Source organism: Mixophyes fleayi, chromosome 1, assembly GCF_038048845.1.
Source record: "Mixophyes fleayi isolate aMixFle1 chromosome 1, aMixFle1.hap1, whole genome shotgun sequence".
NCBI classification, from domain to species: Eukaryota; Metazoa; Chordata; class Amphibia; order Anura; family Limnodynastidae; genus Mixophyes; species Mixophyes fleayi.
In genome coordinates, this window is record NC_134402.1 from 161,535,180 (window position 1) to 161,560,791 (window position 25,612).

The 25,612-nt window shown below is 38.0% G+C and overlaps 1 protein-coding gene across 1 annotated transcript in view; it reads left to right on the plus strand.

Moving 5' to 3' along the window:
* The first annotated feature begins 3,930 nt into the window (after window positions 1-3,930).
* Window positions 3,931-25,612, plus strand: part of SDAD1 (SDA1 domain containing 1) — a 28,334-nt gene continuing 6,652 nt past the window's right edge. Inside the window, exons 1-20 of the mRNA XM_075202600.1 lie at window positions 3,931-4,204; window positions 7,461-7,565; window positions 8,461-8,559; window positions 9,085-9,195; window positions 9,693-9,764; window positions 9,847-9,947; window positions 10,955-11,012; window positions 13,230-13,301; window positions 13,397-13,498; window positions 15,624-15,693; window positions 16,383-16,486; window positions 17,760-17,817; window positions 18,509-18,567; window positions 19,000-19,076; window positions 19,450-19,547; window positions 19,732-19,808; window positions 20,580-20,709; window positions 20,809-20,900; window positions 22,909-23,099; window positions 24,327-24,411. Coding sequence (XP_075058701.1) covers window positions 4,115-4,204; window positions 7,461-7,565; window positions 8,461-8,559; window positions 9,085-9,195; window positions 9,693-9,764; window positions 9,847-9,947; window positions 10,955-11,012; window positions 13,230-13,301; window positions 13,397-13,498; window positions 15,624-15,693; window positions 16,383-16,486; window positions 17,760-17,817; window positions 18,509-18,567; window positions 19,000-19,076; window positions 19,450-19,547; window positions 19,732-19,808; window positions 20,580-20,709; window positions 20,809-20,900; window positions 22,909-23,099; window positions 24,327-24,411 — 1,851 coding nt within the window. The 5' untranslated portion in view covers window positions 3,931-4,114. The remainder of the gene's footprint in view (window positions 4,205-7,460; window positions 7,566-8,460; window positions 8,560-9,084; window positions 9,196-9,692; window positions 9,765-9,846; window positions 9,948-10,954; window positions 11,013-13,229; window positions 13,302-13,396; window positions 13,499-15,623; window positions 15,694-16,382; window positions 16,487-17,759; window positions 17,818-18,508; window positions 18,568-18,999; window positions 19,077-19,449; window positions 19,548-19,731; window positions 19,809-20,579; window positions 20,710-20,808; window positions 20,901-22,908; window positions 23,100-24,326; window positions 24,412-25,612) is intronic.

Consider the following 25,612-nt stretch of genomic DNA (forward strand, 5'->3'; position numbering starts at 1 on the left):
TACAGTGCAGTGACGTTATCAGTGAGCGGGAGCCAACGCATTGAGCATTTATTGCGATAGGGGGTGATTGGACCATTTATTGTGAAAGTGGAGGTGGGGAGCGGTGGATTTATTGTGAAAGGGGAGGTGAATGTGGAACATTTATTGTGATGGGGCAGGGGCTAGCAGTGCATTTATTGCTATGGGGGAACACAGCATTTATTTTGATTGAGAAAGGGGGGATGTACTGCGCAGAGGGAGGGGGGTATGTATGGCAAAGAGTGAGGGGGAGGGTATATTTTTATACAGATGGATAACTACTCTGACATGAATGAGGGGTTAATTTGAGCTTTAAGTAGTCAATAGAATTGGTGTGCTAAGGATAAGTTTGCTTATAACTTTGTTGAATGAAATTGTAACGTTAATTTCACAGTCAAAAGATCAAGGTGGGAAAGATATGGAAATGATGAAGAATAACATCAGCAAGAAGTGCGAGTGTGAAGAACAATGCAACAATAAAGCCTTTTTATACTGATGAGACTGAACACTTTCACCCATATCCTTGGAAAGCACATGCCCACTCTTTTAGGATTGCCAAGTACACATTCACATTTACTGTTCTAGGATGGCCTTTTCTCTTCTGTCTTTAGGATAACTGATTTAAGTCTTTAAGTTGTAGGGTATGAGTAACTGGGGCTTTAGCAAAATGATAAAATAAGCAATAAAAAAATGTAAAGTGTTAATTTTGTGCATGTACTGGACTATATGACCCACAGCATCTTTAACAGACTAGATTGCTCACTTGCAATTATAAATGTTAAGATGCGTACAACCATTGTATAAGGCTTCGTAATAGTTTTCTGGATATATACCACCAATACAGCAGAAGGGGACTGAATAAAAGAAACATTCCAGACTATTCTGACATTATCCCATGCTAGAAAGGTAGCTTTATTTATAAGGTCGTCAAACCCGCTAATATCATGTATAAAGCCACCACCAGTTATATATAACAGGATGGCCTGGCAGAAAATAAAAAGTACTGTAGTGAATTAACAAGTATTAAATGTGCAATAGTGTTATGTGAATATTGGTAAATTAAAATATTTTTCTATCAAATTGTTGTTACAAACTATTGTTACTTAATTGATATTTTAATTGTTGCCTAGCTGGAAGATTTTATTATTTAACTTTTTTAATAATCCACCTTCAATTGCTTGATAGAGTGAAGCGTAGTTAGTCTATGGAATTATTCATAGTCACAAGTGAATACATTTTTTTACAATTATATGGATAAATTGTTTGCACATACAAATTACAGTCTCTGAGGCGCCATCCCCGCACTTCCCCTCGGTGCTAGGGACGGACACCTGTATCGTCTTGCTGTATGTGTCCCATTGCCTAGCAATGGAATGCTCTTCCGGGTCTCGCTGTTCGCACATCCTAGTTAACGGGGTGCTCTCTCTCGTTCTGTCAGTGATCAGATGCAGTTATCGCCCTATCAGGGGCAATTTCCCCTTATTTAAGGAACCTCCCAGCAGTAGTCTGGTGCCAGAGAATTGGTTCACACCAGCTCCAGCGTTCCTGCTACCTTCATTTGGCTTCTGACCTTTGACTTGTTTCCTGGACTTCTCTTTTGTTTACCCTTGGTACTGCACTGTCCGACTGGTTTTGACCTTTGGCTTGCCTCTTACCTACTCTACTGTTTGGCTTGACCTGGATTGTTCGACTATCACTGTTCACACACTACCGCACTGGTGACTAACACAGAGAACCGCGATCTGCATACCTCAAGCAGCCAAGCCCATACCTCCTTGCCGGGGTCCCTGGTGAATACCGGGGGTGCGTTAGACTCCGCACTTCCCTGTTTAGTTGTGCCAATACCAGTCAGTGGTGGTTCCAGCATTATATATGTGACATAGTCACTCCTTTGTTAATGTGCATTACTCATTTTATCATACACACTTTAATATTCAATTGTCCAATAATGATTACTGGGAACTTCTAAACATCTCTGATGAGAGGTAAAGAGACACATGTCATTTTTTTCTATGTAGTATTTCGATATCCATGCAATTGTAAAACTAGATTGTTTTTCCTTCCATACAGGTTTGAAGTCCTATGAAGTATTCAGTAACACTGTTGCTCTAATGTAACAGTTCTTAGAATTAATGACTATATGTTTCCAAATAAAAAACAGGAATACATTGCTCTCAATAGTTTTGTATTTTGATCCCAGATCCCTCACGGTCTGAAATCCAGTGAAGGAACATTCCCACACATTTGGCTTTACTGTGCGGATTTGCCAGGGCTTGGTGTTTGAAAAAATATTTGGGTCTGGAAAAGGGTAAAAGGAAAGCCATTTTATAATGAACCAGGCTCTGTAACCTATTTATTTGATGGATACAAATTTTCAAAATAAATGCTTTCGGTAATGGATTACTAGTTGAGACTGTAAAAAAGTCAAGGGGTTGCATCCTTCTTTTAAATAGCCAGGAGACGCATAATTCTGCTTTGCTTTACTGGGCATACGTAAAATATGCATTACGGTAAAAAGGATATTCATTACAATGTGGGAAAAACATGCAGAATATGGCAAAAAAGTAAATCATTTACATATCAGAGCCAACTGGCCATCATACAAAGCACAATAACCATCACAATATATTCACAAGCTAAACAAAATAACCCCATAAAGCTAATATATAGACTCATTGTATCACCTCAAAGCCTCAAAATGTCAATACAGCTCATTGACAGAATACTCACAGGGCCTCATGTACAGTTTTTTCCCTGTAAAATATGCATTTCCACACTAAGCATGAACATAAAAATGAAGTTTATGTTTAAAAATTGCAGCTTACAGTTACTACTCTTTACACTTAGATATGAAGAACAGTGGAGGAAAGAGGCGTGCAGGCATAGGGCAAGTACAGTGAGGGTGTATTACTGTAACTGTGGCACATTTGCAGGGGGAAGGCAGACACGTGTCAGGAAGTGTATCTGTTGTTAGTGCGGGGTCGAGCAGCTCATAGCCTGCAAGCAATTGCAGAAGGATGTACAGAGTTTGGTCCGGCCAGAAAAGACGCTACAAGCAATTGGCTGTGATAGGCTGGACTGGTGGCACTTTAACTGGGTAATCAGTAGTGTCAGGTCCCTTGTCATAATGTCACACAGGCCTAGACTGTTCCCCTAGGGGAATCGCCTGCAAAAATTAATACAGGCCCAAAGAAAAAACAGTCTTTACATTGAAAGCACCTCCCAACACCATCTGTACCACATTATTACATACATTTTAAACATATCTTCATACAGTATACGTATTTAACAGATACAGTATGTGCAGTTCATCAAACACACATTATTGCATCATTATTTGGACACATGTTAGCTCTGAGTTTCTTACATAAAATGTGCCCAACTGTACATGAAGCCCAGTTTCTATGGAACCACAACTGTGCACCAATCACTAAGCTTTCACTCCCAGATGCCACTGCTGCAGAGGAACACTGTCATTGGTTATTAAATGTTCTTTCCAGTGAACCGCAGGCAAACATATAATAGAGTCTACAATACAAGAAGAGATAGTGAGGATTACATCAAACATAGAGAATAAGTAGACATATACTATGCAGTTGGTCTATATTAAAATATATGGACAATCTCCAAGGGCAAAAACTTAGTACTGTCCTTGGAAATTAGGGTCATATAACAATATGTGTGACTGGAATGTGTGATCTAGAAATTATTGGAAAAACACCCAGAAGTAAATGCAAAAAATATAAAATATAAATAATAATACATCGATGCACAACTTGAGCATGTTAGCCAATACCTTCCTCTTGCTGCTCTGTGATGGTAACGATGTAATTATAAAACCTACACTCTGACACCAGCAGATGGCGTAACTTACATTTTTCATCTTTTTGTCCTCAGTGAGCTGCCGTCCTGACGTAACCGGTAGTCACCACTAGTTAGGGATCCAATATGACGGCTTCCATAGATGTACACACGTGTGCTAGCTGGTGAAACATTCTTCTGCATACATTAAGTGGAGCATATATTTGTGAATTCGGTGCAGTCGGTGTAATAGAGGAAGTACCTGCTGATTTTGAAATCCCTTTTTTCCGCCGCCATGTCCGGGAGAAATAACAACAAGCTACCGACCAACCTTCCCCAGCTCCAGAACTTAATAAAGAGGGACCCGTGCTCTTATACCGAGGAGGTGAGAACTGAGTACACTACATGGTCACAGGCCGCCCCCCCCATGGGTGCCTATAGGGCAGCGCCTGCTATGTCTGGCAGAGAAGACTGTAAGCTCTAATGGGGGCAGGGACTGGTGTGAGTGTGTTCTTTGTACAGAATATGTACGGAATTAGTGGCGCTATATAAATAGATAATGAAGAGAAAACAACTTTTTCCCCTGCTCAGCTAAGAAAGTGTTGATCTGATGATAATATTACGATGAAGTGACCATGTATTTCTATCCGACGCCACTGTCAACAGGCCCCTGACAAATTGGATCAATGACATATTGGGTTATGGCACCGTCGCCTAGACATGTACAAGCATGTTTAGGGATCGATCGGTGTATGTGTTGTAAATGTAAACCAGACGTCCTCTAGCAGTGTGCATTCTGATCGGTAATAATTCCATTCTAAACAATTAAGAAATGTCAGTGTAAAATGGGGTTTCTGTCATTGTCTTACTATTGTCCTTTTCCTGTTTTTAATATTACTTTGGTTAGGGTCACTCCACTTGGACCACCACTATTTCTTTTCTCTGTGTATCCAAGAGGCATTTGTACCTCTAGGTACAGACAGCTGTTCTACTGAGTGTAGCTAACTGTTATTTTACAACACACTCCACCCCTGTTATTACAATCTTAAGTTTAAAGCAGCAGCTAACTTTTGTATTTCTCATTTTATTTAGCAAATTAAGTATTTTTTTAAGCATAGATAGATGCGCAGTCATTTTTTTTAAGTTGTTCTATAAATCATTATCTCCTTTTCAAAATTTCTGAAGTACAGACATATGGCTGCTAGTTAGACAGACTCCGACTCATTGTCATTGTCATGTGAATGCAGAGAGCGCTTAGAGAGGTATTGCAAAGAATCTCTGATCACTTTGTTGTGTGCTTTGTGACTACCATGGCAACCACAGTCACATGACTGCCAGAATATATGGGATTTCTGCTTTAAAGAGTACATAAAGCTGATATTGATATCAGCATTTGTATTAAAGATTGTGTATCACTGAGCAGAATTATATACATAAAATAACTGAAAGTATACTAATATGTCCAGTATGTTCTCTTTCACCCCTCTGCATGTTACAAGGGAGGTACTTTACTAGCTTTGTATGAATTGGTTGATTCATAGACAGTGACAGTGATTTCACTGCAACTCAAACACTTGTAGAATTAGATTTTTTTTCCTGCATCACCATTAGGTCACTGTCAAAAATATGTGGGAGGTGCTTTAGAGGTCTGTTATGGATCTGAGAGGCAATATGTTACTTATAAGGAGAGCTGCGCTGAAATGTCAGGTTACAACAAAACTAAACATTGTATTTTGTCTTCATGGTTCATTTCTGAAAATCTCAGTTTTGGGGTTTAGTGGTCATTTAATCTTGGTGCCTATTTAAAATCAGTGATCTTGTTTGAGAATGACGGGCAATTATGTTCAGGAATTAGGAGTACCTCTCAGGTGTGGTGATCAGGGTTCAGGTGCGAGCATGCAGGTTGGTGATACCCTACGTGGTGGTTTTCTTTTTAACACCAAGACCAAAGGAGCTTTCTTTCAGCGCTGCTTGTGTCTTTCTGTAGCAGCAGTGACCAGATGCAGCGGCTATAAATAAAAGTTGGCTTTTTATTTTACTGATTTGAGGGAATAAAATGGAAACTGATTGAGGCTTTAACACCTCAAACAAGGCCAACCGGAGTGAGGATCATTGGGCCTTGAGACATTGCATGGGACTTGTCAAACTGCTATATGCACCTGTCTGTATGTATGTATGTGTGTGTGTGTGTGTGTGTGTGTGTGTATATATTCACCGATCAGCCAGAGTATCAAAACTACTAAGAAGTGAATAACATTAATTATCTCGTTACAATGGCACATGTCCAAGGGTGGGATATATAAGGCAGCAAGTGAACAGTCAGTTCTTGAAGTTGATGTGTTGGAAGCAGGAAAAATGAGCAAGTGTAATTCGAGCGACAAGGACCAAATTGTGATGGCTAGACGACTGGTTCAGAGTATCTCAGAAACGGCAAGTCTTTGGGGGGTGTTCCAGGTATGCAGTGGTCACTTCCTATAAAAAGTGGTTCAAGGAAGGACAACCGACGACAGGGCCATGAGTGCCTAAGGCTCAATTATGCGCGCAGGGAGCAGGTTCCACCCCGTTTGGTCCAATACCACAGAAGTTTCACAAATTGCTATAAAAGTTAATGCTGTGTGTAATAGAATGGTGTCCGAACACACAGTGCATCTCCGCTTGCTGCGTAGCTGCAGACCGGTCAGAGTGTCCATGCTGACCCCTGTCCACCTACAATGGACATGTGAGCGCCAGAAATGGACCATAGAGCAATGTAAGAAGACGGTCATTTCCTTTTACATCATGTGAACGGCTGGTGGTGCGTGCGTTGTTTACTTGGTGAAGAGATGGCACCAGGAAGCACTATGCGAAGAAGCCAAGCCAGCGGAGACAGTGTGATGTCTGGGCAATGTTCTGCTGGGAAACCTTGGGTCTGGGCATTCATGTGAATGTTACTTTGACACATAACACCTACCTAAACATTGTTACAGACAAAGTACACCCCTTCATGGCAATAGTATTCCCTGATGGCAGTGGTCTCTTTCAGAAGATTAATGTGCCCTGTCACTCTGCAAAAAATACTTCAGGCATAGTTTGAGGAGCATGACAAAGAGTTCAAGGTGTTGTCCTGGCTTCCAAATTCTCCAGATCTCAATCCAATCGGCATCTGTGGGATGTGCTGGAAAAACAAGCCAGAGCCATTGAGACCCCACCTCGTAACTTAGAGGCTATGCTGCTAACATCCTGGTGCCAGATACCACAGGGCACCTTCAGAGGTCTTGTGGAGTCCATGCCTCGACTGGTCAGAGCTATTTTGGTGGCACAAGGGGGACCTACAGAATAATAGGCAGGTGGTTTTAATGTTGTGGCTGTTCGGTGTATTATACGCAGCACTTTTACAGAGCGTATTTAATCATTCATATCAGTCCCTGCCAAATTGGAGCTTACAGTCTAAATTATGTATCACACAAAACACATTGATGCAGCTAGATGGGTGGGTCCAATATACCAATTCCTATGTGAACCATTTGTAAACCATAAAGAGCAGCTATTTGAGTAAGCTTTTTGCATTTTTTATTATATATAATTTATTATTTTTCTTTGTTAGTGGAGATTTAAACTGCTTGGGGGGAGGGTTATAAATGCTAACATATTTTCATTTGTAGTTTTTACAGCAGTACAAACACTACCAGTCCATTATTGAGGTTTTCAAGCTCCAACCAGACAGGCCAAACAAGGATTTATCAACATTGGTCATGTTCATGGCACAGGTAAGAATCTGTACTAACTTGCCTATATTTGATCTCTCCCCTCCAGGAGATCCTGTGGGGGGAGGTGAAGTGCTATGGTGGAGGGGGAGCTGGGTGCCTTGAATTGCATCATTTTGGCCCTATCCCCGCAACAAAATTATGTAATCGCTGCATTTTGCTGCAGAGGGCGGGTCCAAAATGATGCAATTTCAGGCAAATCGCACCATGAAGCCGCCTGTCCTGCCCACCTCACTAGGAGGTGGGCTGGAGAATGTTCTGCTTTTCCAGGAGACCTACCCAGGATTCGGTCTACCGGTAAATCATTATTATTCTGGTGTGGGGTTAGTGTCCGTATCAAAGGACCATATCCACCACATTTCATGGCATTATACGTTTTGAAGAATGTCCAGTCTTGTCACAAGAAGGAATCTTGTAAACAGTGCTTAGCTTTTGGAGGATCACCATACCATTGCTTTTTACTAGGGATTATGGGGTAAACTTATTAAGCTGTGGGTTTGAAAAGTGGAGATGTTGCCTATAGCAACCAATCAGCTTCTAGTTATTTATTTAGTACATTATACAAAATAACTAGGATCTGATTAGTTGCTATAGGCAACATCTCCACTTTTCAAACCTGCCAGAAACACACAGCTTGATACATTTAACCCTATGTCTGGTTTAGAGATGGATTCTCTTCATGGAGTTGATTTATAATCCCAGAAAATAAAGCACTGTGACATTGTGTCATGTTTTTTGGTGGTTTCACTGCTATACAAAGCTCTGCTTCAGTTAGCCTCAGTAATTGAGAATGTGATGGGTAGTGGGAGAGCTCTGAACAGTGAAGCTTATTTTTTAAGTGCCTCTTATGTTTATCAACTACTAGTAAATGTATTGTTCTGCATTTTGTGCTTTTCAGACAGCACAGTGTTATCCACAGCACCTTGAGGACTTCCCACAGCAGCTAAAGTCTATCCTGTCTTCACAACACACAGTGATGGATTCCGATCTCAGAATGGTAATTGTAAAAATGACTATGAATTTCATAATAATAATAATAATAGTGCAGTGACTGCCTCTCATACTGAGGCCGTGTATTATTGGACAGTTTTACCATGATTATGTTGGAAGGAGAAGCATCACTATGCTATCTCCACACATCCATAACATAGGTCTTCAGTATCTTAATACACATCCGTTTTGAAGCTGTTTCAGATTTTACTAAAATATATTATTCAGAAGTATAACAACCCTCTCACCAATAACATTCCAGATGTTTGTAGATCTCGGTTACTTTGCGTTAACCTGTCAAATGGTATCCTGATACCCGGGAGAGGATTTAGATTTCAAAATGCAGCTTTCAGTTAACAGTGTAATTAAAATAATGTTCAATATGTCAGAATAGCTTGTTTTGCTGCAATATTATACTTTTTATGGTCAGGGGTTTCTGTATATTGATAATGTCTTTGTTGTGGGTGTAGTAATTCTTTGAGTTTGTTCCCTTTATGTACACCGTATATCTTTTTTTTATTTTGTCTTCCAGACTCTCTGCAAAGCTCTGATTATGCTAAGGAACAAGGATTTAATAAGCCCCTCAGTAGTTCTTGAGCTTTTTTTCGAACTTCTGAGGTGCCATGATAAACTTCTAAGGAAGGTAAAGTTATTCAGCATCAACTAGAATGTTTTTTCTTTATATTGACCTAAATATTTCCAAGTTGAGCACAGATGGATTACTGTAGGTTTAGATGTACAATTCGTAACCTTACATTGAGGATCTGAACATACATGTATATAATAGCACATGAGTTAGCAGGTCACTTCCTCAGCAAACTTTCTCACAAGTATTAGATTATGAAAAAGTGTTGCATTTATTTCACTGGGGCTGAGATTGATGTGATGATTAAATATTCTCTGTAAAGTGCTGCAAATATGTAGGCATTATATAAAAACTGCTCCAAAAAATTAGAGACAATGTTTTGTGAGTCTCATCCTATTTTAAAATGGTATTTATATGACTACTGTTGGGTGATGGGGCTCTATACATGTTCATGGTGTTGAAGTTATTCCAGTTCTGTAAACTAACATGACTGAAATCTGCTTCTTCCCCTTCTTCTACTCCATATATCCTATTGACATGGTCTTTCTTTCTAGGCATTGTATACTCACATTGTGACAGACATCAAAAATATAAATGCGAAACACAAAAACAACAAAGTGAACACAGTAAGTACCAATTATGTGTAGTGGACAGGATAGAAATGTTTGACAAAACACTGTCTGATAATCACTTTCTTGCTTTGTCTAGACTCTGCAGAACTTTATGTACACAATGCTTAGAGACAACAATGCCATAGCAGCTAAGATGTCATTGGATGTCATGATTGAGCTATACAGAAGAAATATATGGTAAGTGAATTACATAATTGGAGGGATTGAGGGGAGAACATAAATATTGGTCTCTAAGGTTCTTTAAGCCATTTGTATCATAAGAGAGGTTTTGTTGTTGTACTTTTTTTGTACTGTAGTACAGGAGACAGAAGCTATATATTGAAAAAATAGATACGAACACTTGTTTGTTTATATAACTGCAGTAAATTGTCTATAAAGTATTCATATTTGATCAATGTATAAAGTCTTTAATATTCATCAAGTATTGTAACGGTACTCTTCAGAGTTGATCAATTAAAGTGATTCTGGCTATTGCCTCGATGAAAGATTATTTCCACTGCACATGCATGAACCAGCAAGCTGGCTCGCACATCACAGCCTTGGTAACGTTGAGGTGCGCCTGCAATAAACATATTCAAGCAAATATTTGTTTTTTTTTGTTTTTCTTTAATAGGCTCAATAGTGTCAATTGTGTAAAAGTATCCATATGAGAATCCTGCAAAAGTGCTTTTTCCCCTCATTTCCTGTATATGGTACCCTCCCCGTGCCCCAAACTTCCCCTGCCATCCACCCCATCCCGGGTAGAGTAAAAAATAAGTTTTTCTCAGTGAGTCAATGAGGTGCAAAATACTTTGTGTTATGGATGACTGTGTGGTAGATGTCATTTTTTTTGTGTAATGTATCCTACATTTATTTTTACATTTGCAGCTTTTTATATTTTTCACAAAACTGCTGGTTATTTAGGAGTAGTCTGTTGCAGGTAGTGTTTTGAGTGAGTGGGATTGTGTGCACTCTCACAAAGATTATTCTTGTCAGCTCTACTAAATCATTTTGTAAATCATCTTTTTCTACTGTTTATATTCTCGTAAAAGACTTTGCCCTCCTCCACAATGTGTATATAATAACTTTTAGCATATCTTGTGTTCTGTAAACATGGATAAATTGTCAATGTGTTTTATAATTTGGGTGTTTTCTTGCATGTCACAATGATTGCTTGTGGGTTTTTTTTTTTTTTTGCATGACAGGAATGATGCCAAGACCGTCAATGTGATAACAACAGTCTGTTTTTCTAAAGTTACCAAGGTAAGTTCAGAAACATAAAGGCAATGGGCACTTTTGTGGACAATTTTGAATGTTGCAGCATATAGGTTCAGAGTCACTTTTGTAAATGCTACTTCCTGCTTCTTTTAATATGGTTAGAAACATCTTTAAAGAGCGTGTATCTAACAGTACCTGCAATGTAAAAGTCTCCTATCTTTAGAGGGTAAGTCTGTTGGCAATCTGTTACAGAATGTATCTAACAAATTATGGAACATAGGCCAACTGCATTAATGTGGATCTAATTAGATGCAGCTAGAATAAAAAAAAAAACCCGTTGCTCATTTCATTTTAATGGCTCTTAGTTTGTTCCTATGACCATATATACTTATGCAATCATATTGCTATGTTAAAAATGGAACGCACCCCCACCCCTACTCAGGGGCAGATCTAGAATATAATTTTACTGGGGCGATTTATGGGGATGGGGGGGGGGGGCGCGATTTAGTCCCCGTCCTCTTTTTGACAGCTAAGGCTCCACCACTGTCCCCACTATATGGCCAGGACAAAAGTATTCAGACACTTGACCATTACACCAACAGGGACTGTAGTGACCTAGTACTTGAATACATGTACTTTAATATGCGGTTTGACCCCCTTTAACAGCAATATCAGCTTCCACTCTTCTTAGAAGACTTTCCACAAGATGTTTGAGTGTGTTCTGTGGGAATTTGTGCCCATTAATTCTGTTGAGCCTTTATGAGATCAGGCACTAATGTTGGACGAGAAGTCCTGGCTCGCATTCTCCGTTCCAGTTCACCCCAAAGGTGTTTGGAGTTGAGTCATTGCTCTGTGCAGGCCAGTCAAGTTCTTCCATACCAAACTCGTCAAACCATGTCTTTGTAGTCCTTACTTTGTGCACTGGTACACAGTCATGTTGGAATAGAAAAGGACCTTCCCTAAACTGTTGCCACAAAGTTAGAAGCAAAGCATTGTCCAAAATGACTTGGTATGCTGAAGCATTAAGATTGCTCTTCACTGGAGATAAGTGGCCTAGCCCAAACCCTGAAAAACAGCCCTATACCATTATCTCTCCTCCACCAAACTTCACAGTTGGCAAAATGCAGTCAAGCAGGTTAACGTTCTCCCAGCATCCACCAAACTCAGACTTGCCCATCTGACTGACAAACGGAGAAGCATGATTCATCACTCCACAGAACACATTTCCACTGCGCAACAGTTCAGTGTTTGTGCACTTTACACCACTCCATCCGACGCTTGGCATTGGTGATGTGAGGCTTGCATGCAGCTGCTCGGCCATGGAAACCCATTACATTAAACTACCCCTGCACAGTTTTTGTGCTTACATTAATGCCAGTGGAAGTTCGGAAATCTTCAGCTGTGGAATCAGCAGTGCAATGGCGACTTTTACGCACCATGCTCCTTACCAGTCATTGACCCCACTCTGATTTTACGTGGTCTTCCGCTTCGTGGTTGAGTTGCTGTTGTTCCTAAACGCTTCCACTTTCTAATAATATCATACAGTTGACCTTGGAATAGCAGGGATGAAATTTCACAAACCGTCTTATTGCAAAGGTGGTATCCTATCCCAGTACCAAGCTTGAAGTCACTGAGCTCTTCAGAACGACCCATTTTGAATCGCAAATGTTTGCAAATGGAGACTTCATACTACTTTTGTCCATATAGTGTATCTTTAGTTGGGACAGTTAAAATTGATCTTATAAATTAGAATTCTGCTATATTTTTAGCTATCAATGTATTTAAAAAATCATATGCTATTGCTGCTTAGGTTTTATAGGAGGTGATTCTTATGTGTATTGCATTGTGCGTGTCCTATAGATTGGTAAATGGTCACTGCAATAGTAATGGCAAGACTTTATATACTTGATTTTTCTAGAAATCTTGTCTGATCAGTGTTTCTTTACCAAGTATGGTGATCATTTTATATGTTTAAAATCGTCAAATATTTCACTGTGCATTACCATCAAAGCTATATTGTTGAATGCTGCAGCAAAGGTCATGTATAGTGATCAACAGTGTAAATCTGCAACAAGAAGAGGGAAGTGCAATAAAAATTGAAGTCACTGTAACATATTGTAAATATTACTACTACTAAGGTTTGTATTATTAGCCAACATTTACTGTCTTTTGCTTTTGAGGGTCAATGTTGCTGGTATTCTCTCCTTTTGTATGCATTTGCTAAACATATTTCATGTATTAACCAGTTTGATTTCTTCTCAGATTCTGGTTGCTGCCTTGCAGTTTTTCTTAGGCAAGGATGAAGAGAAGAATGACAGTGACTCAGAGTCAGAGGTCAGTGCTGTTATGCTGCTATATTACATTTTAGTTTTGCATTTGTTTATACACTAGAGCTATGTGCATTTTATTAAAAGAATCTTTAATTTAAGGATGATGGACCCACAGCTAGAGACCTAATGGTGAGATACTCCACTAGTAAAAAGAATACAAAGAGCAAGAAGAAGCTGGAGAAGGCCATGAAAGTTTTGAAGGTACATCTGTATAAGTTATTCATGACTAGTTCACCTACCGCAGAAATATTGTCTGGGAACTCTTGAGGGGTCTGATGGCTCATTCAGCTACCACCAGACTTGCTTATTGGTAATTGATGCATAATAAGTTAACAAGTCTAGCTTCTGCACAAATAACAATAGAATTGGTGTTTGCTGGTAAATCATTTTCTTATGTAATCTATGGTATTATGGCTACCATGGAGTATTGTAGCTGCCAATATAGGGCTACATGCAAAAGGAGTAGATCAACATAAGAGCCTTGAAAGTGAGAGGGATGGCACTACCCTGATAAGCACAAGTAAAATGGGCCCAGCACCTCAAAACCATCATAACAATGTATACATTATGAACAGATGGTGAGTGGTCTATGCATTAAGGTCAAAAGGGGATATATAACCAGGTCTGTCCAATAGCAGGTGGATAGAGGGTAAAACTTTGGTCTTTGGTGGTTAGTCTGAAAGTGGAAATTGGAGTCACAAGCAGCCCTGTCTCTAACAGTCATGTGTGTGGACGTATTGCTGCCTCACACAAGCTGACACACTGGGTTGTTGCTGTTATGACCTTTGCAATGTTATTGTCTACAGGGTGTTCAGTGCCCACAAACTTAAAAAAAAAAAGTGGAGGATTGTATTTAATAAGGTGCTCATCTTTCTGTCTGCCTACTGTACACATTTAAGGGTGAGACTGTTCTTTAATTCCTGTTGCCATATATAGGAGCTTATGTGCTGCTGTAACCACCTGTAAAGTTGATGGTGTGACCAAGAAATATTTGAATTGATTTCTGGCTCCATGATCATTTCACATAGCGGACTTGGTGAATGCCATGTGTTAAATACATGGCCCCCCATGCAAACTAATACTAATAAATCCATGCAAAAGGGATCCAATAGTAATTTATGTGCTGGTTACCATAATATCTTGTTTGCCTTGGAGATATTGGTTCTGAAAGTAGATGTGACCTATTGAAGTTTCTAGGGACTCCTCATGGTCTTTTCTGGTTTAAAAAAAATAAAATAAATTATACCATTTCTCATAGCCCTATAACTACTTCAGACCCTGGGAGAGAAAAAGTGTATATATGTTTATCAGTGTATTTGGGGGGTAATTTTCTGGGGCCGTGCTAATTGTGTAGAGGTATTTAAAAAGTCAGGAATTGTGTGTAGGGGTGGGGGGTTATTTTGTTTGTTGTTTTTTTTATTTTTTTTATTTTAGATTGTCTGTCTGATTTTCAATGTGCTACAAAATAAATAGCCCTACAGACTAACATACATAGAGCTGCAGAGCAGCACCATATGTAGTATTTAATTTTTACATACAAAAGAACAAAGCAAAACCTCAGATGTAACGGAGGAATTTGGTTGGAGGGCACAGGCTACATGATCATTCATCCAATTGCAATGCATTTGCACCCTAGCTCCACCCCATGAGTCCTCCACTAGGCACACCCCCAGTGGACTGCCTCACAAAGCAACCGAGATGAAGCAAATATGGAGCAGAGTTAAATTGCACCACTCTTTTTTTCCTTTATATTTGCCTAAGTACATAGATCCACATCATTTCTGAAAAAGAAAACCATTTAAAATGTGCCTTGTTGGACTTCCAAATAAAAACTCTCAGCAAAGCCAATACTACAGGAAAATGCTAAAATTGTTTTGATTATTAAGGTGCTAACTGCTCCCAGACATGAAGGAGTTAAAAAAAACTATGTAATACTGTCTAATTTTCTCCAAGGATAGCAAGCTAGAAACTGCTGGTATACTTTTCATTGTTGACGGTATAGTTTGTGAATGAGTGGTGACTTTCAGATGCTACTTGAATTTCCAGTGTTCTACAGGCAGTTGAGATTCCCCACTGTAACCTGTTCTCTCACCTTTTGGCGCCACCATTGTGATATCAGAGAAGATTGGATGCTGACACTACTTTTCTCAAACACAAACATTCCTCTGGTCAGCAAGTTTTCTTTCCTTGCTTTACGATCCCATGCTGACTGATTTTGAGATTTCTCTGGCTGTTTATCCTGATAAATACCATGGTGTTGTGGAACCAATATACACACATATATTAACATATTTTTTTTTTCTTTCTTTCTTTCTGAAATACAAAGAAACATAAAAAGAAGAAAAGACCAGAGGTCTTCAACTTCTCAGCTATTCATTTGGTGCATGACCCTCAAGGTAATGTATATTAACCGTGCTACAAGTTACTCTGCATGCCTTACCTCTTGAGATTTAGTTTTTAATTAAACCAGTTTATAAAATATTATTATCCTGAAATAGCTCATTCATGTAATGCTGAAAATACCACTTAGTTTTAGCTTATAATACTCTACAGATATGGAATAAAAGGCTAGATCTGTTTTAATCTTTAGTGTAAGTAAATGTGTGCTTGTCAAACAGCAGAACATCAACAAAATAGTTTGACTCTTTTAATGTCCAGTACAAAGCATTGTCCACTAGTTCATTATGGTCATTGCCGTCCTCTGTCAGCAGCATTGCTGTAAGTGCTCTAGAATGTGATTTCATTACACGTTAAATGGAGTTTCCACTTTAAGAACTTCCCTCCTTTGCCAATAATAGTAAGCAGTAACTCTAATTGAAAGTGTTAGAGCTACTGTGTGGGATCTGCTGCAACAGAGACCAAAGCAGCATCGTTAATTGTGAGAGGTGCTGGCTATATGCGAGTGACTGGACCCTGCTGAATAGAACAAATGGTGGGGTCCCATTGGAAGAACACCACTAAAGTACTAATGGGGAGGGTGGTGACTTGCTAAAGTTTTTTAAAGTAGGAAGACACTTTAACCAAGCCAAAAATCTGTGATTTTTATATGTATTACTTCTAGGTAATTGACTAAATGTCCTTTCAGAGTTTTCAGAGAAACTGTTGAAGCAGTTAGAAACTTCTAAGGAAAGATTTGAAGTTAAGATGATGCTTATGGACCTCATCTCCAGGCTAGTTGGAATCCATGAGGTAAATCGGTGCTTACATCTGAACATACTGATATTTTCTGTCTTTTCCTCAGAGTTTAGGCGATAGTTCTACTTTAACTTCACAAAAGCATAATCAACTAGTATAAAGTGCATGATTACATTCACATTTTATTCTTAACAATGACAGACTCCTAAAAACCTCTTGAAACAAGAGGTTGCCCCAAGTACCAAGTCTTAGAAGAGATTACTTATAATTGAATGAACTTAGAAAATGCATACAAATGATAAATGAAACTCTTTTTTTTTCTTAACTTCCGTAACAAATTCACGATAAATCGTGACCAAAATATTTCAGACATTATTCACTCGGGAGCTTTAATATAAAGATTATTCTAAAGGCAGACCAGTCATTAGACAAGGAAATGTTATGTTCTTGGTGTAATTAATTAAACACACAACATTGATATATATTTATTTTTAATGGTTGTAATTTTATTGCATATTAGTAGTGCTCCTCATGTCCAAAATAGGCACAACATAGATTTTCACCTTTTAATGTTTGCATATGGTAATTCTTCAGAGATGATTTTATAATCTTCCCATGTAGGATTTTATTAAGTAAAGTTACTAATGAATCTTCTGGCTAAACTTGCCGTTCACTTGCATGCCATTGTTTTTATCTCTGTTCCATAACGGCAGAAATCCATGACCAGCCATAGGAGCAGTACCTCACTTTCCCAGGAGAGGGATGTAATCATAACTCCTTAGGTGTGCTCGTAGCCTGTACAATGGAGTAGCATAAAGCTGTGTCTATCATATATATCTATTTCCCTGCATATAGTACAAGTGAGATCTATAGATGTATTTATATAGATATATAAAATGGGTTATCGTTTGTGGGAACAAACAACCCACAAGTGAAGTACCGATGCAGGCAACAGGGTAATGTACACATGCTACTTGAGTGCCATGCACCTGGATGATATATAGATATATATTTTTATATTTTATTCTGTGTTGCAGTGCCTTTTAGCACTGTATTTTGTGGCTAATCTGCACAAGTAACATTGGTATTATATTATGATGTTTATTCTATTTTTATTTATTTTTTTGAGAGCAGCAATGTTGACCGTTTTAATTTCTCGACACTAACTTCGCCACTTCACTATTAGGTGCACATTCGCACCACTATAATTAGAGGGATGGAAACTTATGTATAACATTGGGCTTTCTGAAAAGTTTGTGATGGAGATTACATGATTTTTTATTTTGTCTTAATGCATATGCTGAGTGTGAACTGATCTTTCTTTCAGCTATTTCTCTTTAACTACTATCCATTTATACAAAGATTTCTACAGCCACACCAAAGAGGTAAGCACACAGTGTGTCTTTTACTTATATACCTAGTTGTTTTACTACATTCCCAAGTACAAAGCCAGGAAGGCATTAAACCTTACTGTAGGACAATGGAGTGTCTGTCAATTTGCTGCATTTTGTCTACAGTAGAACAAGATATGATAAAGCAAATAAACTGTGCAGCTGGAATGTCTAACTTATGTCATTTGTGTATGTTATTTTAAGATGGCAACATTGTCATCTATGGCTAGCTGGATAGTACAGTGCTGAAACTCCAATGTCTCCCTATTTTTCCAAATCCATTTCAGTTTTTTTACTGCTTAAAATCTTTAATTCAGTTATGTTTGCTGATCTGATAGTGTCTTCTCCATGTATGCTGTAATTTTATATGTGCATCACCTTGTTTTTTCCCTTGTTTATTTACATGCTTTAATAAAAAATAAAAATCTTTAGTTCTGAACCCTTATTTCTCAGAAATCAAAAGCCTAATGCATTGTCATCACTCCTGGAAAATGTAATAGACGTTTATTGTTTCAACACGCACAATTTCTGGCTCTACTGTGTAAATGGGCCATTTTAACACTGCCATATTCTGCTGCTGTTTGTAGCTATGCTGCTGCAACACGTACAGTGGTCCATGCCTCAAGGTGACTTTCTAATCCGTATGATTGCATCTTGCACTGATCCCTATTTTCCTGTCATTCAGAGGTGACCAAGATTTTGCTGTTTGCTGCACAGGCCACTCATCACCTGGTCCCTCCAGAGGTAACAATCAAATACAAAATTTGTTGCAAACTATTACACAATATTGGTTAGTTCATTAAAAAGTCACTTATTGTAACTGCACATATAATAACTTTCACATAGAAAAAGTCTTCATTCATAATAGCATTAAATACAGTTCATTAAACAGACTTTCACACGTGATTTTAACTGGTAAGGAACATTGATATTAGAAATATAATTAGTCTGCCTTTATGTATTTTACTTGTGTGTTTATCTTCATGTGTTCACGATCTCTTTATAGATTTTCTATAGCACTACAGAAAGGGATGGCATACATAATAATCATATTTGCTCTACTGAATAGTATTCAGCCCTGTTAAAAAATATCAGTAATTGTTCAGCAACTTGGATATGAAATGTGCTCGTGTAATAGCATGCTGCATTTTTATCTTTGGATTGGTGTCCTTCCAGATTGCTCAGTCAGTGCTGATGACCATCGCTAACAACTTTGTCACAGACAGAAATTCAGGCGAGGTGATGACTGTCGGGTGAGTGTCATTTTAGTCTCCAGTCTGACTGTCAGAACATTCCAAGCATAGGGCAATTACACAGGAAAAACACTGTAAAACACCTTAACACATTCAAAACCACAATATAAATTCATTTAAAATAAGCATCAGAAAATGCTAAGTAAATTCTGAATCTGTTATAGTACTATACCTTTTCTTTACATTGGTATCAAAGTTGAATCATGAATGAAGAGGAAACTCATAGAGGTGTGATTTTCTTTTGAGCAAGCCTAATGATTCTGACCTAGCACTGTTCTTTTATATTCTAAGATTACACACAGTATAAATACATTTAGATTTACTCTTTCTGTGCTTTGATATAAACCTACCCTGTTTTTATGTGGTTTTGAAGAATAAATGCTATTAAGGAGTTGACTGCTCGATGTCCATTGGCAATGACCGAAGAACTATTACAGGATCTAGCGCAATACAAGACACACAAGGATAAAAGTGAGTGAAGTTGTTTTAAGAACTACTAAACCCCAACATTTAAGTCTTCATTAAGGTAATCCATTGTGTAGCATTAGCCTAGCATTACACTGCTTGTGAAGTGTTTTGAGTATGTGTCCCCTAATTTACTGAACATTTGTGTATATATAGATATATATATTTACATTTTCCGTCTCTCAACTAGATGTGTCCATGTCTGCTAGAGGATTGATACAGCTGTTCCGCTCATTAGATCCTCACATGTTGCAAAGGAAATTCCGGGTAAGTGACAAACAAAGACCTCTGGAGCCCATTGGCATCTGTTTCTTGCATATATGGAATATAGTCACAAAAACATCCATAAAGCTGTTCAGAAGTCTTTTTCTATAAAATTACAACAATAAATAGCCTAAAAAAGACACTTTTTATAACTTGAAGCTTGATTTGATTAACCTGTGCTTTTAACACATTTTCCATGTGACCACATCAACTGACATGTCATCTTGTGCAATTTCCAAGGATCATTTTAATGAGATCCCATCCATCTGTATACATAAACACTTCTGTGAATTCAGATTTTTATTGCACACTACCAAATTAAATCTATTTAGTTGGATATGAATCGAGTCCTTTGTGTAGAATATATTTATGTTGTGTTCCAGAATGTCAATTGTTGTGATTTATTTAGTAGTTTGCTTTTTAGAGCTGTAACACTGATTTTATAATTATCTGTTGTCAAGCCTAATACACTATTTCTGTAATCAATGTTCTGAGCTCACCACAAGTGCATGTTTTATGACATGACAGAATGTTTTTTTCTAATTATGGTATTTGATCCCCAATGCTGAGATACTTTTTGGTCATGAATATGTCTTGTATTTGTCTTTATGTACGTTGTATTACTGATGTTGGCAGGCACCTCTCATGACTTCCACATAGAAACGTTTTTGTGTAATAAATATTACATTTTTCAACAATTTATAATTTATACAATTAATAGTAAACCTGCAATGCATTGAGTGAAACCTAAAAATCTGCATTACATTTATACAGGGCAAACCAACAGAGGCAACTACAGAGGCAAAAATTCATGCATATGGAGAACTGGATGCAAAAGATTATATTCCTGGTGCTGAGGTGCTGGAAGTTGAAACTAAAGCTGCAGAAGAGGGGGAAGAGGATGGTAACTGAGCAAATTGTATTGTGTATTGTGTTTGTTTTATGCTTTTATTATTCATGAAAAATAACCGAACATTAATATTTACACAATATATGTTCTCAGATGGCTGGGAAAGTGCGAGTCTCAGTGATGATGATGAAGATGGAGAGTGGATCGATGTTCACCACTCCTCTGATGAGGAGCAGCAGGAAGTTGTGAGTATTGTATCACAAATGGTGTCAGGCCATTTAGTCAGGAATGCCAGATGGTGTAGACTTCATTCCAGAAGACTGCAGTCTCTTCCTGCCATGCATACAGCACAACAAACAAGAAGTAGAGTTTTCCTGCATTGGTTACATTTTCCAGATAAGCTTGTATACAGCAATTAAACCGGCAAATAACAGGTTTATGAGGATGTTGAAAAGCCTATATCTGATGCCAGATCTCATGCACATCTAAAGCATTAATTATCCCAGAGCTCAAAAAAGAAATAGATTTGGTTTTGTTTGTTAATAAAATACACTAAACATATTTTGCTACAAGCAAGTGTTCAGTAGTCCAGACATTTGAATCAGAAGATAGATAAAACATATTTACTGTAGGAATGGACCAAATGACATCATGTTTTTGTTGGTTTTTTTAATGACAATTGTTCCATAGGGATTTATTAAATGTAGATGAATGTCGTATGGAAGTGGTTAGATGTCAAAGTGGAACTAATGTCGTTTTCTGAAATTAACAGGAAAAAACTGCAGACATGAACTAATGCCAATGTAATTGTGTAGTTTTCTTACATTGGTAATTTGTGTCCCTGTAATAGAAAAGTTGCAGGATTATAATCCTAACCATCATGAGTTAATTATGGCTGGGCAACATGCGGTCATTGCAAAGAAATCTTCATAAAAGCAAGGTTTTGTACTACGGGCTAGAATTAATTTTTCTGCAAATGTGACTCCATTTCTGATTTTTAACATAGTACAATTTGATTGTATGTGCAATGTGGTCCCTCTTTAGCAGTGTTAATCATTGAGACTAGCCAACTATATCATTTGTACCTCACTGTCTTTTTGGCTCTAGACTAATGCTCTATGATGCCATGTACCTGCAGAAAAAGGCTTGAAATAGTGTAACCAGACGGATCTGTTCACAATTGACTTCTGTTGGTGTGAAAAAAGTAAAAGAAAATGTAGAATAGATATGTTGTGGAATAATTCTTCCACTATTAGACATAACCTAATATGTCATTGTACATCTATATGCCCTGTGATGCTTGGCAAAGGTAATGTTGTAGCTCTCCATGATTGTGGCTCCTTGTTGGTCCTCCTACTCATCGGTAAAGGAGCAATTGTCTCAATATCTAATTCACTTATGTTTCTCAAAGGTAACATAAGATCTCTAAGGGGGGGAATTCAATTGACCGTGTTGTCCATGAGAATAACGCGGCTGGCGCATTATTACTGTTAGTACGGTAATTATAACACAGATTTTTGCCCACAGAGCTGCGAGCACAAATTAGAATTGAAATTACTGTACTAACTAATAATGTGCACTATTACCGTAGTAACGGTAATAGTGCACGGGTCACGTTGTTCGTGAGAGGTCAGTTGCATTTCCCCCTAAAAGTGAGCTTTTCATTATAGTTTTCAAAAAGGGAACCTAGATTAATGGGCCCAATGCCACGCATACATCCATATGCATAATCCAGAACAGTCCCTTTTATAAACGGAGGCTATATTGTTTGGGGTTTTTTTGAAGTGCAGTGTGGCTTTAATTTCCGGAGATTTTGTCTACATTTGTGGTACAAAACACACGCAACTTTCAACTATTACTGAACTACATTTTAAATAATGCTCAGTACAGCAGTTACTGGAGTCATGAAAGTTGATATTTGTACCCTTCAAGACTGTTGTACCTTTTAATAATATATGCATTATTTATGTACTTACATTTGCTTCGTATTGTTTTTCTTTCTCACTTTATGAAATATTGAGCAAGAAAGACCTCACATGCCTTGTATTAGTCATTAGAAATTGCATGTGGTCTGGGTGTAAATACTTTGGTGTTTCATGATCACCTAGACCCTTTTCTGTTTAATCCTGTATTTGTGTGCAGGCAGGCAGTGTGTCGGCAAAAATGTAGAAATAAAAACACTAGTAGCAGAAGAATATTTTTTCGCAGCTTCATAGACTCGAATTGTTCAGCTTAATACTTACTATTTTACAGGCAGAAAAGCTTCAAGCAATGCCAGAAGATGAACGAAAGGCCAAGGCTGTAGCTGTTAGTGCCAGCAGACTTCTCACACAAGACGAGTTCAAGAAAATCCGTATCGCACAGATTGCCAAAGAAGTAAATTCTGCACCTGGCAAGGCAGATAAGAGGAAGAATATTGAAATAGACAGTGATGAGGAAAGCAGGTTTGTTTTCACCATAAAGGATTTGTTCATTTGTAGGTTTAGATAAAATGTTTAGACCAGATGAAAACTATTTTGGCCTTCTAGTCTCTCCTTTCACTTAGAAATACTTTGCATGAATTTCGTAGTTCTGACATGTCTGTGTTGAGCTGAAGATAGATGGTGACTGTCACGAACGCCCAGCCTGTCCCATATACAGCAATCTGAACAGCTGGCCGTGACTGGCGTCTCCCTAGTCACTTAGCAACGAATACACCTTTTATGCCACCACGAAGGATTTATTATGGTGTCCTTAGGTTCACCAAAACCACTTATTAATGTTTCACACGTAAATCACATACTCATGTAGCATGAGCCTCCCTGGGCTTTGTAAGTTCACAAAGAATCACAGATAATACGCTTGATAAAAATCTATTTAATCTGTAGAATGCTTCCAAGGCTTAGTTACAAAAATTAATCACAAGACATACAATATGTTGCACAAATACGTTTCAGAAAATAAAATAGGAAATAAAATCAGAGGCGCTACTTACTAGTTAAAACCTGGTTTTTGAGGGAACACAATTGAGAAATATGGGCATTTTAGTCTTTATAGAGATCCCCTCATGAAAATGCACACGTTATTGTCTAAGGCAGAATATTTTAAACCTTTCTCCACATAGCTCTAACCCGCCACCTTTGGAGTTTAGCTGTCGGTAAGGACAGATTGGTCTCCCAGATGTCACAAGGCTTGCGAAGTGAGCTAGGGATGGCCTGAGATCGGGAATGTTCACAGGACCTGATTTATCACCTTTGCTCCTTCAGCTTGGCTGGTCAGGTCCACATCCTCTGCATACCAGCAAAAAAAATCAGAGCTGCTTATCTATCTCTGAATAATTTCAAAAGATTAATGACACTTGCCTAGGTTCAAACTCATGTTTAGCAAAGAACACCTTGAGATTACATTACAAGGTTATATAAAATATGCACATACATGAATTCAACAGAAAATAACAATCAGTCATTAAATATACTACATAATCGTCAGTGACCATTAAGCTTAATTAAAATTGTGGTCTTCTGGAAATGTAAAATAGCATATTTGAAAGTGTCAAATGTGCACCTCTGCGTTTGATGCATTTTCATGTACTTTTTTTGGGAACGAAAGGACAGAGGGTTAATACACCAGAATCCTTGTTTAGCAGCCTTGTTTCTCAAATTGACTAATCACAATGCTTGTATTTCTTTTAGAGGAGAATTGCTTTCACTCAGAGATATTGAACATCTGCATAAAAAACCCAAGTCGGACAAAGAAACCAGACTAGCAACAGTTTTGGTGAGTTTGTTACATTGTCATCTTTTGACTTGTTTTATATAATGGCATTTTTTAGGTGGGTGAAAGCTATTTGGTTTTGCCTTTTATACAGTCATTTTATCGGAATTGGTTTTCAGATTGTTTGCTGTAGATTAAAATAACCTTGTACTTGAGTCTGCATTGTTCTGACTTATTTAATTGTTTAGGTCATATACATATTTCTTGTTGGCACAAAATGTGGTGTTTAATATGGCTTTGCACTGAAGCTTTGTTAAATGACACTTTTGTTTGGCAAACTTTTAAAGATTATTTGTTACATATGAGACGATAACACGCTCTATTAAGGGTTCAGAGTTTAGCTTTTGTGCCTTTTTTAGGCTCTAATCACCAAATTTTAGGGTTATATGTTTGTCTCAGTTCTGCTTCACCATCCCAGACAGCAGATCCAAAATATAGACACTCTGCTTATGTAAAGTGATTCATACACCTCTGCTTTCAGCAGTGGGGTATGACTGATAGCAAGTAGATAGATTTAGTTCCAAGCACTTTATGTATTTTAGATATATTGTTTTAGTTAAGACTATTCAATCAGTTTGTGTTTAAAAGTATGCACAAGTTTGTTCACCACGGAAATGTTAATAAATTAATTTAGAATATATATTCTACAAAAACACCATGGTTTAACATGCTTCTATAGGACGCTTCTATGCAGACTTATTTTTATTAAATATATTGTATTGTACTTTCCTTGCTATATGAAATATGTTTAACTTTTTAGATGCTTGACATAAAACATTACCAAGCAAAGACAGTTTCTATGTTGAAGACATAGTGCTTATAGCTTATTTCTCTTTCATCCAGTCTGGGGGACACTGCTTACCATGGGTTGTGGAGGGAGCTTGGGGAGTTGGCACCTAACTAGTTAACTTTAGTACTGCCGACAGACCCCTCCCCTCTACAATCCCCCTGGACTCTTCAGTTTTTTTAGGTGCCCTGGAGTTGGGCAGTGTTTTTTTATTTCTAGTATAATTTTAAAAGATTTTATTTCTTTTATTTCTTTTTTTTATTCTCTATTACAGGTGGCAGCGCTGGAGTGTGTTCTATAATAAAGAACACACTCACAGCCAGCAGCGCAGGCATTCTCCTGTCAGATGGGAGCCAGAGGCTCTCACTGACAGGGAAACTTAAAAAAGGGTGCCTAAACTGAGGAGTGACAAGCGGT